The sequence below is a fragment of the Bos mutus genome, chromosome 6, assembly GCF_027580195.1.
Source record: "Bos mutus isolate GX-2022 chromosome 6, NWIPB_WYAK_1.1, whole genome shotgun sequence".
Lineage (NCBI taxonomy): Eukaryota > Metazoa > Chordata > Mammalia > Artiodactyla > Bovidae > Bos > Bos mutus.
In genome coordinates, this window is record NC_091622.1 from 55584440 (window position 1) to 55597488 (window position 13049).

Below are 13049 nucleotides of genomic sequence, written 5' to 3' on the forward strand. Positions count from 1 at the left end.
GTACCTTGTGGTAAATTTTGAAAACTCATTGATCTGTATCCCTAAAAACAAACTAAAATGTGTTTTTGTAATATATATTTTAAGATATCAATTTACCATGATTTTACTGAACAGAAATTTACTCACTAGAAATTTTTATTCCATATAACACATTCTTCAAACAGCTTAAAGGAAAATGAAGAGGCATGTAAAGGCAGAAAAGCAAAGAACTGAATATGGAAAAAAATTAAAATGTATAGGACTAACCTTGGAATTTTCTAGTCTCTGGAGGAGAAAGGTCTCTCCATAAGGTAGAATGGAAGATGAATTCTCCTCATTTGTATCTTTTGGGGGAATGACAGAATGAGATGGAAAGATGAGAATAATGTGATTTTTTTTTTTTTTACAAAAGCATGTATTTAATTATTTCATAACAATATCACAATTTCAGCTTTATTCTAAGAGTCCAAATTACGCTCATAATTCTTACCTCCAAATCAACTCTAACTGTGGTTTTCTTTCTGTAGACATCCCTCACTTCACAACTAAGATATATCACAAGTGTGATGTGTCATATTTGTTCTTGCTAACCTCAAAGATCCACATAATTAAACACATTTCCCCATACAATGGAAACTGTCACAATATATTTATAATGTTAATTTCTAAATAATGGCAGAAAATTAATCTTTACTGTAATTTTCCACAAATGATCATTAAAAGTTCACTGACAGCTAGATATTAATAGCATTCAAAATGCCAGAATCCACTTAATATAATCCCTCTAACACCATAACTGCTAGCACACCTGGATATAAATTATTTCAAGAGAATTTCCACTATCCCTGAATTACACAGATCTACAATAAAGAATTCTTAACATTTCCATTTTCTGCTGTTGCAAACTCTTTTAAAGGCTCACTAACCAAGAGCTTGCTAACTTATCATTGAGAAGAATGTTCCTGAACTTGCATAAGCAGAATTTTCAAAAACAAGAAAGAAAAGCCTCTGTTAGTGAGCAGTTGACCACAGCAATGAATGTCACCCTTCCTTGTTACCATGGCAAAATTACTTTCCATAAATATACACCCTGTAGTTCAGACTCGGAAACCACATAACTTAGTTAAATGCCTTTGACTGTGGTTAATAATAAACGAAGACTGTAGAAAAAAATTTTATATTAACATGTGCAAATTTCCAGGAGTCTGCATGTATATTAATTACTGTTTTTCATTCATTCACTTTTAAAAGTGTCTGGAGTACTATGAACCCTGGTAGAGAGTTATTCCCACTACTCCCTATTCCACAGGTGGGTTGCCTTCTTGATTGTGATTTTAACACATATAAGACTATCAAATGAGTACTACCTAATTTACAGACTTTAAAATAGGAGACTCACTTTGCTGTGTCACAGATTTTCCAGTTGAGGTAGCAACATTTCTTCTCTCACGGAAATAGCTTAAAGCAAAGGGAAAAATAGAGCCATTAAAACACATATGTAAACCACATGTTACTATCTTGAGTAAGGATTAATTATAGACACATATATTTTCTTTGGTAGAAAAACAAATATTCAAAAATAAGTTTTATTTTACTAAAATACAATGGCCACATTCCATAAATGTGTTTTTCTAAATAGCCTTAAAGAAAGTGATTTTAATGGATTTTACAAGTATTTGCTTCTCACTTTTTATAATTCATAAAAGCAAGTGAACATATTTGCTGAAGTATTTATGATGTTTTTGTCTTAGCTTCACAGTACTTAATCAAAATCTGTCTAGTTCTAAGAGTATAATTGAAAATATGTAAGCAGTGCTAAGGGGAAAGGTCATAGCAATACAGGCTCATCAAGAAACAAAGGAAGAAAAATCAAATCAATAAAATTAGAAATGAAAATGGAGAGATCAAAACAGACAACACAGAAATATAAAGGATCATAAGAGACTACTATCAGCAATTATATGCCAATAAAATGGACAACGTGGAAGAAATGGACAAATTCTTAGAAAAGTACAACTTTCCAAAACTGGACCAGGAAGAAATAGAAAATCTTAACAGACCCATCACAAGCACAGAAATTGAAACTGTAATCAGAAATCTTCCAGCAAATAAAAGCCCAGGTCCAGACAGCTTCACAGCTGAATTCTATCAAAAATTTAGAGAAGAGCTGACACCTATCCTACTCAAACTCTTCAAGAAAATTGCAGAGAAAAGTAAACTTCCAAACTCATTCTATGAGGCCACCATCACCCTAATACCAAAACCTGACAAAGATGCCACAAAAAAATAAAACTACAGGCCAATATCACTGATGAACATAAATGCAAAAATCCTTAATAAAATTCTAGCAATCAGAATCCAACAACACATTAAAAAGACCATACACCATGACCAAGTGGGCTTTATCCCAGGGATGCAAGGATTCTTCAATATCTGCAAATCAATGTAATACACCACATTAACAAATTGAAAAAGAAAAACCATATGATTATCTCAATAGATGCAGAGAAAGCCTTTGACAAAATTCAACATCCATTTATGATAAAAACTCTCCAGAAAGCAGGAATAGAAGGAACATACCTCAACATAATAAAAGCTATATATGACAAACCCACAGCAAACATTATCCTCAATGGTGAAAAATTGAAAGCATTTCCTCTAAAGTCAGGAACAAGACAAGGGTGCCCACTCTCACCACTACTATTCAACATAGTTTTGGAAGTTTTGGCCACAGCAATCAGAGCAGAAAAAGAAATAAAAGGAATCCAAATTGGAAAAGAAGAAGTAAAACTCTCACTGTTTGCAGATAACATGATCCTCTACATAGAAAACCCTAAAGGCTCTACCAGGAAATTACTAGAGTTAATCAATGAATATAGTAAAGTTGTAGGATATAAAATCAACACACAGAAATCCCTTGCATTCCTATGCACTAATAATGAGAAAATAGAAAGAGAAATTAAGGAAACAATTCCATTCACCATTGCAATGAAAAGAGTAAAAGACTTAGGAATATATCTGCCTAAAGAAAATAAAGACCTATATATAGAAAACTATAAAACACTGATGAAAGAAATCAAAGAGAACACTAATAGATGGAGAAATATACCATGTTCATGGATCAGAAGAATCAATATAGTAAAAATGAGTATACTACCCAAAGCAATCTATAGATTTAATGCAATGCCTATCAAGCTATACCAATGGTATTTTTCACAGAGCTAGAACAAATAATTTCACAATTTGTATGGAAATACAAAAAACCTCGAATAACCAAAGCAATCTTGAGAAAGAAGAATGGTACTGGAGGAATCAACCTGCCTGACTTCAGGCTCTACTACAAAGCCAGTCATCAAGACAGTATGGTACTGGCACAAACACAGAAATATAGATCAATGGAACAAAATAGAAAGCCCAGAGATAAACCCATGCACTTATGGACACCTTATCTTTGACAAAGGAGGCAAGAATATACAGTGGAGAAAAGACAATCTCTTTAACACGTGGTGGTGGGAAAACTGGTCAACCATTTGTAAAGGAATGAAACTAGAACACTTTCTAACACCATACACAAAAATAAACTCAAAATGGATTAAAGATCTAAACATAAGACCAGAAACTGTAAAAATCTTAGAGGAGAACACAGGCAAAACACTCTCCGACATACATCACAGCAGGATCCTCTATGACCCTCCTCCCAGAATACTGGAAATAAAAGCAAAAATAAACAAATGGGATCTAATTAAAATTAAAAGCTTCTGCACAACAAAAGAAACTATAAACAAAGTGAAAAGACAGACCTCAGAATGGGAGAAAATAATAGCAAATGAAGCAACTGACAAACAACTAATCTCAAAAATATACAAGCAACTCCTGCAGCTCAATTCCAGAAAAATAAACGACCCAATCAAAAAATGGGCCAAAGAACTAAATAGACATTTCTACAAAGAAGACATACAGATGGCTAACAAACACATGAAAGGATGCTCAACATCACTCATTATCAGAGAAATGAAAATCAAAACCACAATGAGGTATCATTTCACACCAGTCAGAATGGCTGCGATCCAAAAGTCTATAAGCAATAAATGCTGGAGAGGGTGTGGAGAAAAGGGAACCCTCTTACACTGTTGGTGGGAATGCAAACTAGTACAGCCACTACGGAGAACGGTGTGGAGAGTCCTTAAAAAACTGGAATTAGAACTGCCATACGACCCAGCAATCCCACTGCTGGGCATACACACCGAGGAAACCAGAATTGAAAGAGACACGTGTACCCCAATGTTCATCACAGCACTGTTTACAGTAGTCAGGACATGGAAGCAACCTAGATGTCCATCAGCAGATGAATGGATAAGAAAGCAGTGGTACATATACACAATGGAGTATTACTCAGCCATTAAAAAGAATACACTTGAATCAGTTCTGATGAGGTGGATGAAACTGGAGCCTATTATACAGAGTGAAGTAAGCCAGAAAGAAAAACACCAATACAGTAAACTAACGCATATATATGTAATTTAGAAAGATGGTAACGACAACCCTGTGTGCGAGACAGCAAAAGAGACACCAATGTATAGAACAGTCTTTTGGACTCTGTGGGAGAGGGAGCGGGGGATGATTTGAGAGAATGGCATTAAAACATGTATAATATCATATAAGAAACAAATCACCAGTCCAGGTTCAATGCAGGATACAGGAAGCTTGGGGCTGGTGCACTGGGATGACCCAGAGGGAGGTATGGAGAGGGAGGCAGGAGGGGAGTTCAGGATGGGGAATGTGTGTACACCCATGGCGGATGCATGTTGATATATGGCAAAACCAATACAATATTGTAAAGTAAAGATAAATAAATAAATAAAAAGCAGAGACGTTAAAAAAAAAAAAAAAAAAACAATGAAATATCACTACCCACCCACCTGTACAGCTAAAATTTTTTAAATAACAAAATGCTGTTGAGGGTATGAGACAAAAGGAAAACACATACGCCGCTGGTGTTAAAGTAAGTAGGCATAACCATTCAATGGTGAGAACCACTTTGTATTACCTTCCAAAATGGAACATAAGCAATATCCTACGACAGCAACTTTACTCTTAGGTATATATTCAATAGACATGCATGTAGAACGTGCCCCAAGAAAAACCACTCAAGTACATGTCAACATGCAAACGTTAAAAGAAGCTGTGGAAGAATCACACAAAAGAACAACATTCAACAGCCACAACAACAAACTGACATGCAGCCACGTGGATGCATCTCAAAAACATCAGGTTGAATAAAAGATATCAAACACAGTGTTTTTTGCTGTATGACATCATTTGTATGAAACCCTAAAACAGCAAAAACTAATTTACAGTGAAATCAGTGGTTGCCCAATGCAGGTGATAGAATAATTTACTACCTATGTGCACAGGTGATTTTTGAGGAGTGGTAGAAATGTTCTCTATTCTTATTGTGGTAGTGCTCACATAGGTATTCATACTTGTCAAAATTCATCAACATATATATTAGCATCAGTCTATTTTATTATGTAAGTTATAAACTTACACATATAAGTATATTGTTTATATGTAAAATACTAGAATATGTTGAGCATATGAAATATAATAGAAGAATGGATATCATGGTATAGCCATACAATGAATTATTATACAGCAATGAAAATAGTTTGCAACTGTATGTATCAACACAGAGAAGTTTCAAAGTTAAGCAACATGAGCTTAGTAAGAAGAGTTACTATATGATTGCATTTTTAAGTCCACAAGACAGTCAAAACTGTAGCATATTGTTTGGGATATACTTAAGAGGTACAATATTTTTTTAAAGTATGAGGGTAATAATCATTATTTAAAGTCAGGATAGAAGCTGTCTGTGACAGGAGAGGGCATACAAGTTTATCTAAGTGTTGCAAAATAATTAATCCTTTATTTGTTCATCTCCAGATTCTTGACACTGTGATATGGCTATAATCATTTCCTCAAATTTGTATGTCACTGACATAAATATATATTAATAATTTGAACCCCTGATTAGAACACCACTCAAATTTTCTACATCTTTGATAACTTCTGCTAATAATAAATACCTCTAATTATTATTGAGCACTTACTATATATCAGACTCAGGTCTCAAAATTTTATAAATACACACACACACTCACAATGTGTATGTCTGTGCATTTAGTCCCAAACATCCAAAGAAGAGCTATAATTATATGCACTTTTTAAGAAGAAAATTGGCAAACAAAGCAGTTACTTTCCAAAAGTCACACAGCTCTTAAGTAACAAACCTGGGATTCAAACTCAGGCAGCATAGCTCTATACTACTACTAGTACTACTACTACTAGTACTACTAGTACTACTACTATGCTAAGTCACTTCAGTCATGTCCGACTCTGTGCGACCCCATAGATGGCAGCCCACCAGGCTCCCCCGTCCCTGGGATTCTCCAGGCAAGAACACTGGAGTGGGTTGCCATTTCCTTCTCCAATGCTTGAAAGTAAAAAGAGAAAGTGAAGTCACTCAGTCGTGTCTGACTCTTAGCGACCCCATGGACTACAGGCCACCAGGCTCCTCCTTCCATGGGATTTTCCAGGCAAGAGTACTGGAGTGGGGTGCCATTGCCTTCTCCGGTAGCTCTATAAGACCTATTTAAAACCTTCATGCTTAATAAAAAACTTAACTTTAACTTACTGGAAAAAAAAACATGCAAAGTAGTTAAAAAAAAAAAAAAAGGTTTTGAACTCTTTTAAGTACATCCATTAGTGGTATTTTAAAGCATATTTTGTTGCCTTAATTTTTATAAATATAAAGAAAAAAGTATGCAATGATTTGTATTGATTTTGCAATTCAGTATCCACCTGCAAGCAATTACCAAATCTATCAACCAAGTTCATTTGATCTACTGAAGATGAAAATTAGCTCAACACAGAAAACAAGCTGTTTTTAAAACTGGTGATTATCCATTTATATTCTCATTTATCTATAAATAAATTATCTCAAGCTATTTTATATTCTAATATCTATTATGTCAAAAGCATTTTATTACGGGTTTATGTATCTACATCTCATATTTCATCTCCTTAATAGACTGATGAGGTAGAACTTGCTGTCCTAATCCTACCAATAAGGAAAGGAGATTCTCTGGCCCAAGTGGCATAGCTGCTGCTGCTGCTCCTAAGTCGCTTCAGTCATGTCCGACTCTGTGCGACCCCATCGACGGCAGCCCACCAGGCTCCCCTGTCCCTGGGATTCTCCAGGCAAGAACACTGGAGTGGCTTGCTATTTCCTTCTCCAATGCATGAACGTGAAAAGTGAAAGGAAGTCGCTCAGTCGTGTCCGACTCTTAGCGACCCCACGGAGTGTAGCCTACCAGGCTCCTCCACCCATGGGATTTTCCAGGCAAGAGTACTGGAGTGGGTTGCCATTGCCTTCTCCTAGTGGCATAGCTAATAGAAGGCAAAAACCAGCATTCAAGGTGAATTCCATCCTGAGTGCAAAGCCCATGCTCCTTCCTTTCTGCTCTATTATTCTCCCATCAATTTTCCTAGAAACTGCAGATTGCTATTAAATTTGAAATATAAAGCATGGGTGATTTGCAAAAATTAAAAACCCATTAATAAAAGCAGTAGCTATCATCCTGTTTTGTTACTATGCTTTGGTGATCTTGGTCAAGTTATTCAACAGACCTGAGTCCAATTTCCTCATTTACTAAAGGGGAATAAAAACAAGGTCTGCTGCCTAGGAATATCATAAGGGTTAATGAGATGGTGCTTTTAAAGAGCATAATGTGTGCCTTACATAACACAAACACTCAGCTAGAATGAGACAACTGTTTTATTAATTAGAGAAAAGAATGGTTGGTCTTCCTGGTAAAGTGATAATATGAACTATTACTTCTTAAAGTCCTTAAAAGTATGAACACTCTTCGTTTGAAAGACTAAAAACGTGTCAACAACATAGTAGCAGAATAAATTGTATTTTTTTTCATTTAGTAAACTACTATACAGCAGATACTGCATAAAATACATGCATGGATGTTAACAACCTTTAAAATAACATTATGTGAACCAAGTTTCAAAAAAATAACTGACTACCAAAGTGAATCTTCAACTACCTACAGATGTTATTTGTTCTCATATTTTTAAATCACTAAAATTGCCAAGAAAAGCAGTGGCATAAATGCTAATTAACGTTAAAGATCTCTCTTTATAATCTACACTTACCCATTATGTGGGCATGACACCCACGCCAAAAACAATAATCAATTACACACCCCAAATGGACCATATCTTTACACAGAATGTTTGTTTTAAAAAAATACAATTCTTACAATTTGCAACATACTAACTACAACAGACTAACTATAGGTCATTACACAATTGAATTCAAAAGAAAAACACTGGAATCATTAGCAGCAGGGGAAAGCTGTTTTGAGGTTACATAAAAGTCCATCTAGTCAAGGCTATGGTTTTTCCAGTGGTCATGTATGGATGTGAGAGTTGGACTGTGAAGAAGGCTGAGCGCCGAAGAATTGATGCTTCTGAACTGTGGTGTTGGAGAAGACTCTTGAGAGTCCCTTGAACTGCAAGGAGATCCAACCAGTCCATTCTGAAGGAGATCAGCCCTGGGATTTCTTTGGAAAGAATGATGCTAAAGCTGAAACTCCAGTACTTTGGCCACCTCATGCAAAGAGTCGACTCATTGGAAAAGACTCTGATGCTGGGAGGGATTGGGGGCAGGAGGAGAAGGGGACGACAGAGGATGAGATGGCATCACTGACTCGATGAACGTGAGTTAGAGTGAACTCCCAGAGTTGGTGATGGACAGGGAGGCCTGGCGTGCTGCGATTCATGGGGTCGCAAAGAGTCAGACACGACTGAGGGACTGAACTGAACTGAACTGAACTGCATGTCTAACTAAATCACACAAATCTGAATTCAGAGAACACAAGGGTGCCTTAAATACAGCTCAGATGAAGAATATGAAATGTATAATGAACAAATAATTGAGTCTCAATTTACAAAATTCCAAAACAGTCCTTAGGATAAGAATAAAAATTACAGAAGGATTACAACACAAAAGCCTACATCATTATTGTAATACTTTTTTCATCAACTAGCAGAAGCTATAGTTCAAAAAAATTTTTTCAAACAAAGCAGGACTTTCAAAATTATGAATAAAGAGTACAAATGTCTCTTCACTTGTAGAAAGTATCACACAGATACGATACCTTTATACTCTAACAGTAAGTCAAGTGATTATCTATTAATTTTGATTCATTACCTAGAAAAATGGTACTGATGAATCTATTTGTAGGGCAGCAATAGAGATGCAGACAGAACAGATTTATGGACATAGCAGGGGAAGGAGAATGTGGGACGAATGGACAGAGTAGTACTGAAACATATACATTACCCTATGTAAACCAGATAGCCAGTGGGAATTTGCTGTATGACTCAGGGAGCTCAACCCAATGCTCTGTGACAATCTAGAGGGTGGGATGGCATGGGAGGGAGGTTCAAGAGGAAGGGAACATATGTATGTCTATGGCTGATTCATGTTGCTATATGGCGGAAACCAACACACTGTAAAGCAAACATGTATACCTGTGGCGGATTCATTTCGATATTTGGCAAAACTAATACAATATTGTGAAGTTTAAAAATAAAATAAAATTTAAAAAAAAAAGAAAGGATTAAAGTGACACAGCAAGAAAATGCTAGACTTGAACTTTTACATTTGCTTTTGTAGTATAAGGATTTTTTTTTTGGCTCAAACATTACTTTCCCCCTGAAATGCTAAGTCAGAGTAAAATTAGGGGAGGAGGTGGTCACTTGTTCAGAATACTTGGGGCCATGAGTCAGAGTGTACATGGAAAAGGGTGTGACAAAAAAAAAAAATAGGTTTTAAAAAGTTTGATTCATTGTTATTGATAGACATTCAAGTCAAAATTTTGCAAATACTGAAATAATCAACTCATTTTCATAGAATTTGTAAAAAGCCATTTTAAAGGAAAAAATCTGAATTTTACAATGCTAAGCATTTTTTTTTTTTTTTTTTTTTGCTATTTACATGACATATAAAGGTTTTCTTGAACATGAGGATGGGATGAATTTCAGTATTTTTCTAATTCAATGTAGCAAACAGTTGTTTATTTGTCTGTATGTTTTTGTTCATGTCTCACCATTAAAGTCTAAAGTAGCAGATCCATTTTTAATGTCTGTATCATCATGTCTATGTACATCCAGAGAAAAATATCTATGATTTTTACTTTTAATAAAAAGTTCTCAGAAGGCTGGTGACTTCAGGTTTAGAACACATACTTTTGAAAAATGCCCTTCAACAGTTAACATAGGTCTTCAGTCTTATGTTACAAAAGATGTACTCCAACCACAGTGCACCCTTGCATACCACCCTCCTCGCCTCCACCTTTGCTTCTTTACTGTTCCTTCCCCAACATATTCAAAGGCATGACACCTAAAAGACAGGGCTTTGTGACTTGTACCAAGGATAAAATAGTTGCATGAAATATGTATGAAAATCATTAAACTAGGGAGGAGGAGAAGAAATGTACCTCTTTCATAGCAAAAGATACCTGAATCCTTCCTGCTTTGTGTACTAAGGAGGATCCTCCTGGAAGGATCATTAAGATTCACAAGACACACCTATGACTCACAGGGAAGGGCAGCTGGTGGAACTTGCTTTCTACTTAGAGACTTCTATGGGAGACCTACTGGTGAGCTGATAAGGAAGGAACTGGCTCAAGGCTAGTTCTGACCTAGACCCCAAGAGACAGGACTTACAAAGTGATCCTGAGGTCCAGGGTCCAGCATGTGAAGTGAAGTTGCTCGGTTACGTCCGACTCTTAATGCAACCCCATGGACTGTAGCCTACTATGCTCCTTGGTCCATGGGATTTTCCAGGCAAGAGTACTGGAGTGGGTTGCCATTTCCTTCTCCAGAGGATCATTCTGACCCAGGGATCGAACCCAAGTCTCCCTCACTATAAGCAGAGGCTTTACCGTCTGAGCCACCAGCATAGCCCCACCCAACCCAGCCTTCCCAAGAGGATCAGATAGAATTCAAAGAAGGAGCCTAATGCACGGACAAAGAGAACCCATCAACTGCATCAGTTAACTTGGCAAGGGGTAGAGGTTGGGGGTACATGTCCAGGGAGATAGAAACAAAGCACCTCACATCAGGTACACAGCCAGAATCATGTTCCTTTCAATAATTATACAAAATGTTTAGTGAGTAAAGAAATTAGGTTAAAATTGCTGGCCACAAAGAAATATATTCTATGCTACATCAAGGAATATACTAAATATCATTTAGATGTTATTTGACTAGAGAGAATCTTGGATTATATAATCTACAGTTTCATTTATAACACTGCAGAATCTTGCAATTACTATTTGCAATTCAGGCAAGGACCACAAAGAAAAACACTGTTCTGAAAATAATTTATTTTCTCGTTTTATAATTTGATCACCAGAAATCCATAGATACCATTTACTGTCATAATCAGCTGCTGCTGCTCCTGCTGCTGCTGCTAAATCACTTCAGTCGTGTCCAACTCTGTGTGACCCCACAGACGGCAGCCCACCAGGCTCCACCATCCCTTGGATTCTCCAGGCAAGAACACTGGAGTGGGTTGCCATTTCCTTCTCCAATGCATGAAAGTGAAAAGTGAAAGTGAAGTCGCTCAGTCGTGTCTGACTCTTAGTGATCCCATGGACTGCAGTCTACCAGGCTCTTCCATCCATGGGATTTGCCAGGCAAGAATACTGGAGTGGGGTGCCATCGCCTTCTCCGCCTGCTAAGCTGCTTACTACTAATTGTACCATTATTTCAGTTCTCATTTTCAAAGACTCAAGAATCACAATGTGAATAACTAGCCTTTCACATGTTACAAAGCTTACACTTAGAACTAAATGAACATCAAAAGAGTCTCAAAAATGTATAAAAATAACACAACTTAAGTAAAACCTGAGCCCAATGGTTTTTATCTGAAGTTATCCTTATGGCTCCCAAAAAGATTCCATTCCTGCAAAGACACAGCAGACCCCTCTCATTTAAGTGTCAAAAAATAGCAAAATATGCTAAAGTTACAATGGTATACAAAAACTGGTGACTTTCTACATTCCTAAGAAATACTCCATTTCTTATATATATCATCAACACTTTTAAGAACATTTACTAAATGAGTGGTTTAAAAAGTGTGCTATAGAATCAAATGAACTGGAATGAAATCCGAGTTCACAGCCAATGTAATCCTAGAAAAATTAACCTAAGGCTCAATTACCTTATAACAAAATGGGTGAACAATACCTATTTCAAGGGCCAGTGTGAGAATTAGTTTATAATTTTATGGAAAATTATAAACCAAACTAGATTCCAGGTGTTCAGTAAATGACACTGCCAAATGATTTCCCAGTAAATACTCAACACCGCCCCTGGCACCAGGGATGCCAAGAAAAAGACAAAGTAATTAGGGGCTCTGCCCTCAAGGAGTTTACACACTACTGGAGGACACTTAACATGGTCTTGTAAACTGCCATGTTTTCTCTTGCATATACTAAATTTCCATATTTTCTCTTGTAAATACAACCAAGTTCCAGCACCAGGGACAGAGTGGCTACACAGGGATATCAGCAGGGGAAAGAGAATCTTGCAGAAATACACAGCCTAGACCCTGCACAGGAATCTGTAATTGCATTTGGTGCCACAGCAGTACGGGTTGAACTTAACCTCATGAGAGACAAGTGTTAGATTTTAGTGAACAGGGAAAAAAAAAAAAGTCTCACCACAGCCCTGGAGGAAACCACATCTTAGGTGTAATTTTAAGAAACGGTTGAAAGCAGTCTCTGCAGTAAGTCAGCTCCTCTCTGACTCTACAGTTACCCCAGGGCACCAAAGGCCCAACAAGTCGTTAGGACCCCTCTTTAGAGTTTCAGTCTCCAGCTCATTTGGTCTCATACTGTAATGCTACTACTATTTACATGTCTCCTGTGCTACACTTCAAGCCCCTTTATCCCTCTCTACTTCCTCCACTCCTAGCACTGTGA

At 36.7% G+C, this 13049-nt stretch overlaps 1 protein-coding gene across 5 annotated transcripts in view; it reads right to left on the reverse strand.

Annotated features, from left to right (window-relative positions):
- The window catches only part of ARAP2 (ArfGAP with RhoGAP domain, ankyrin repeat and PH domain 2), a 188209-nt gene that overhangs the window by 173620 nt on the left and 1540 nt on the right, over positions 1-13049 (reverse strand). For all 5 annotated transcript variants that reach the window (XR_011464504.1, XM_070372253.1, XM_070372252.1 and 2 more), the window contains exons 2-3: positions 1379-1437; positions 247-323 (exon numbers count right to left, since the gene is read on the reverse strand). Coding sequence is in view for 4 of the 5 variants with exons in the window: in XM_070372253.1 (XP_070228354.1) it covers positions 247-323; positions 1379-1437 (136 nt within the window). In the remaining variant the exon portion in view is untranslated. The remainder of the gene's footprint in view (positions 1-246; positions 324-1378; positions 1438-13049) is intronic.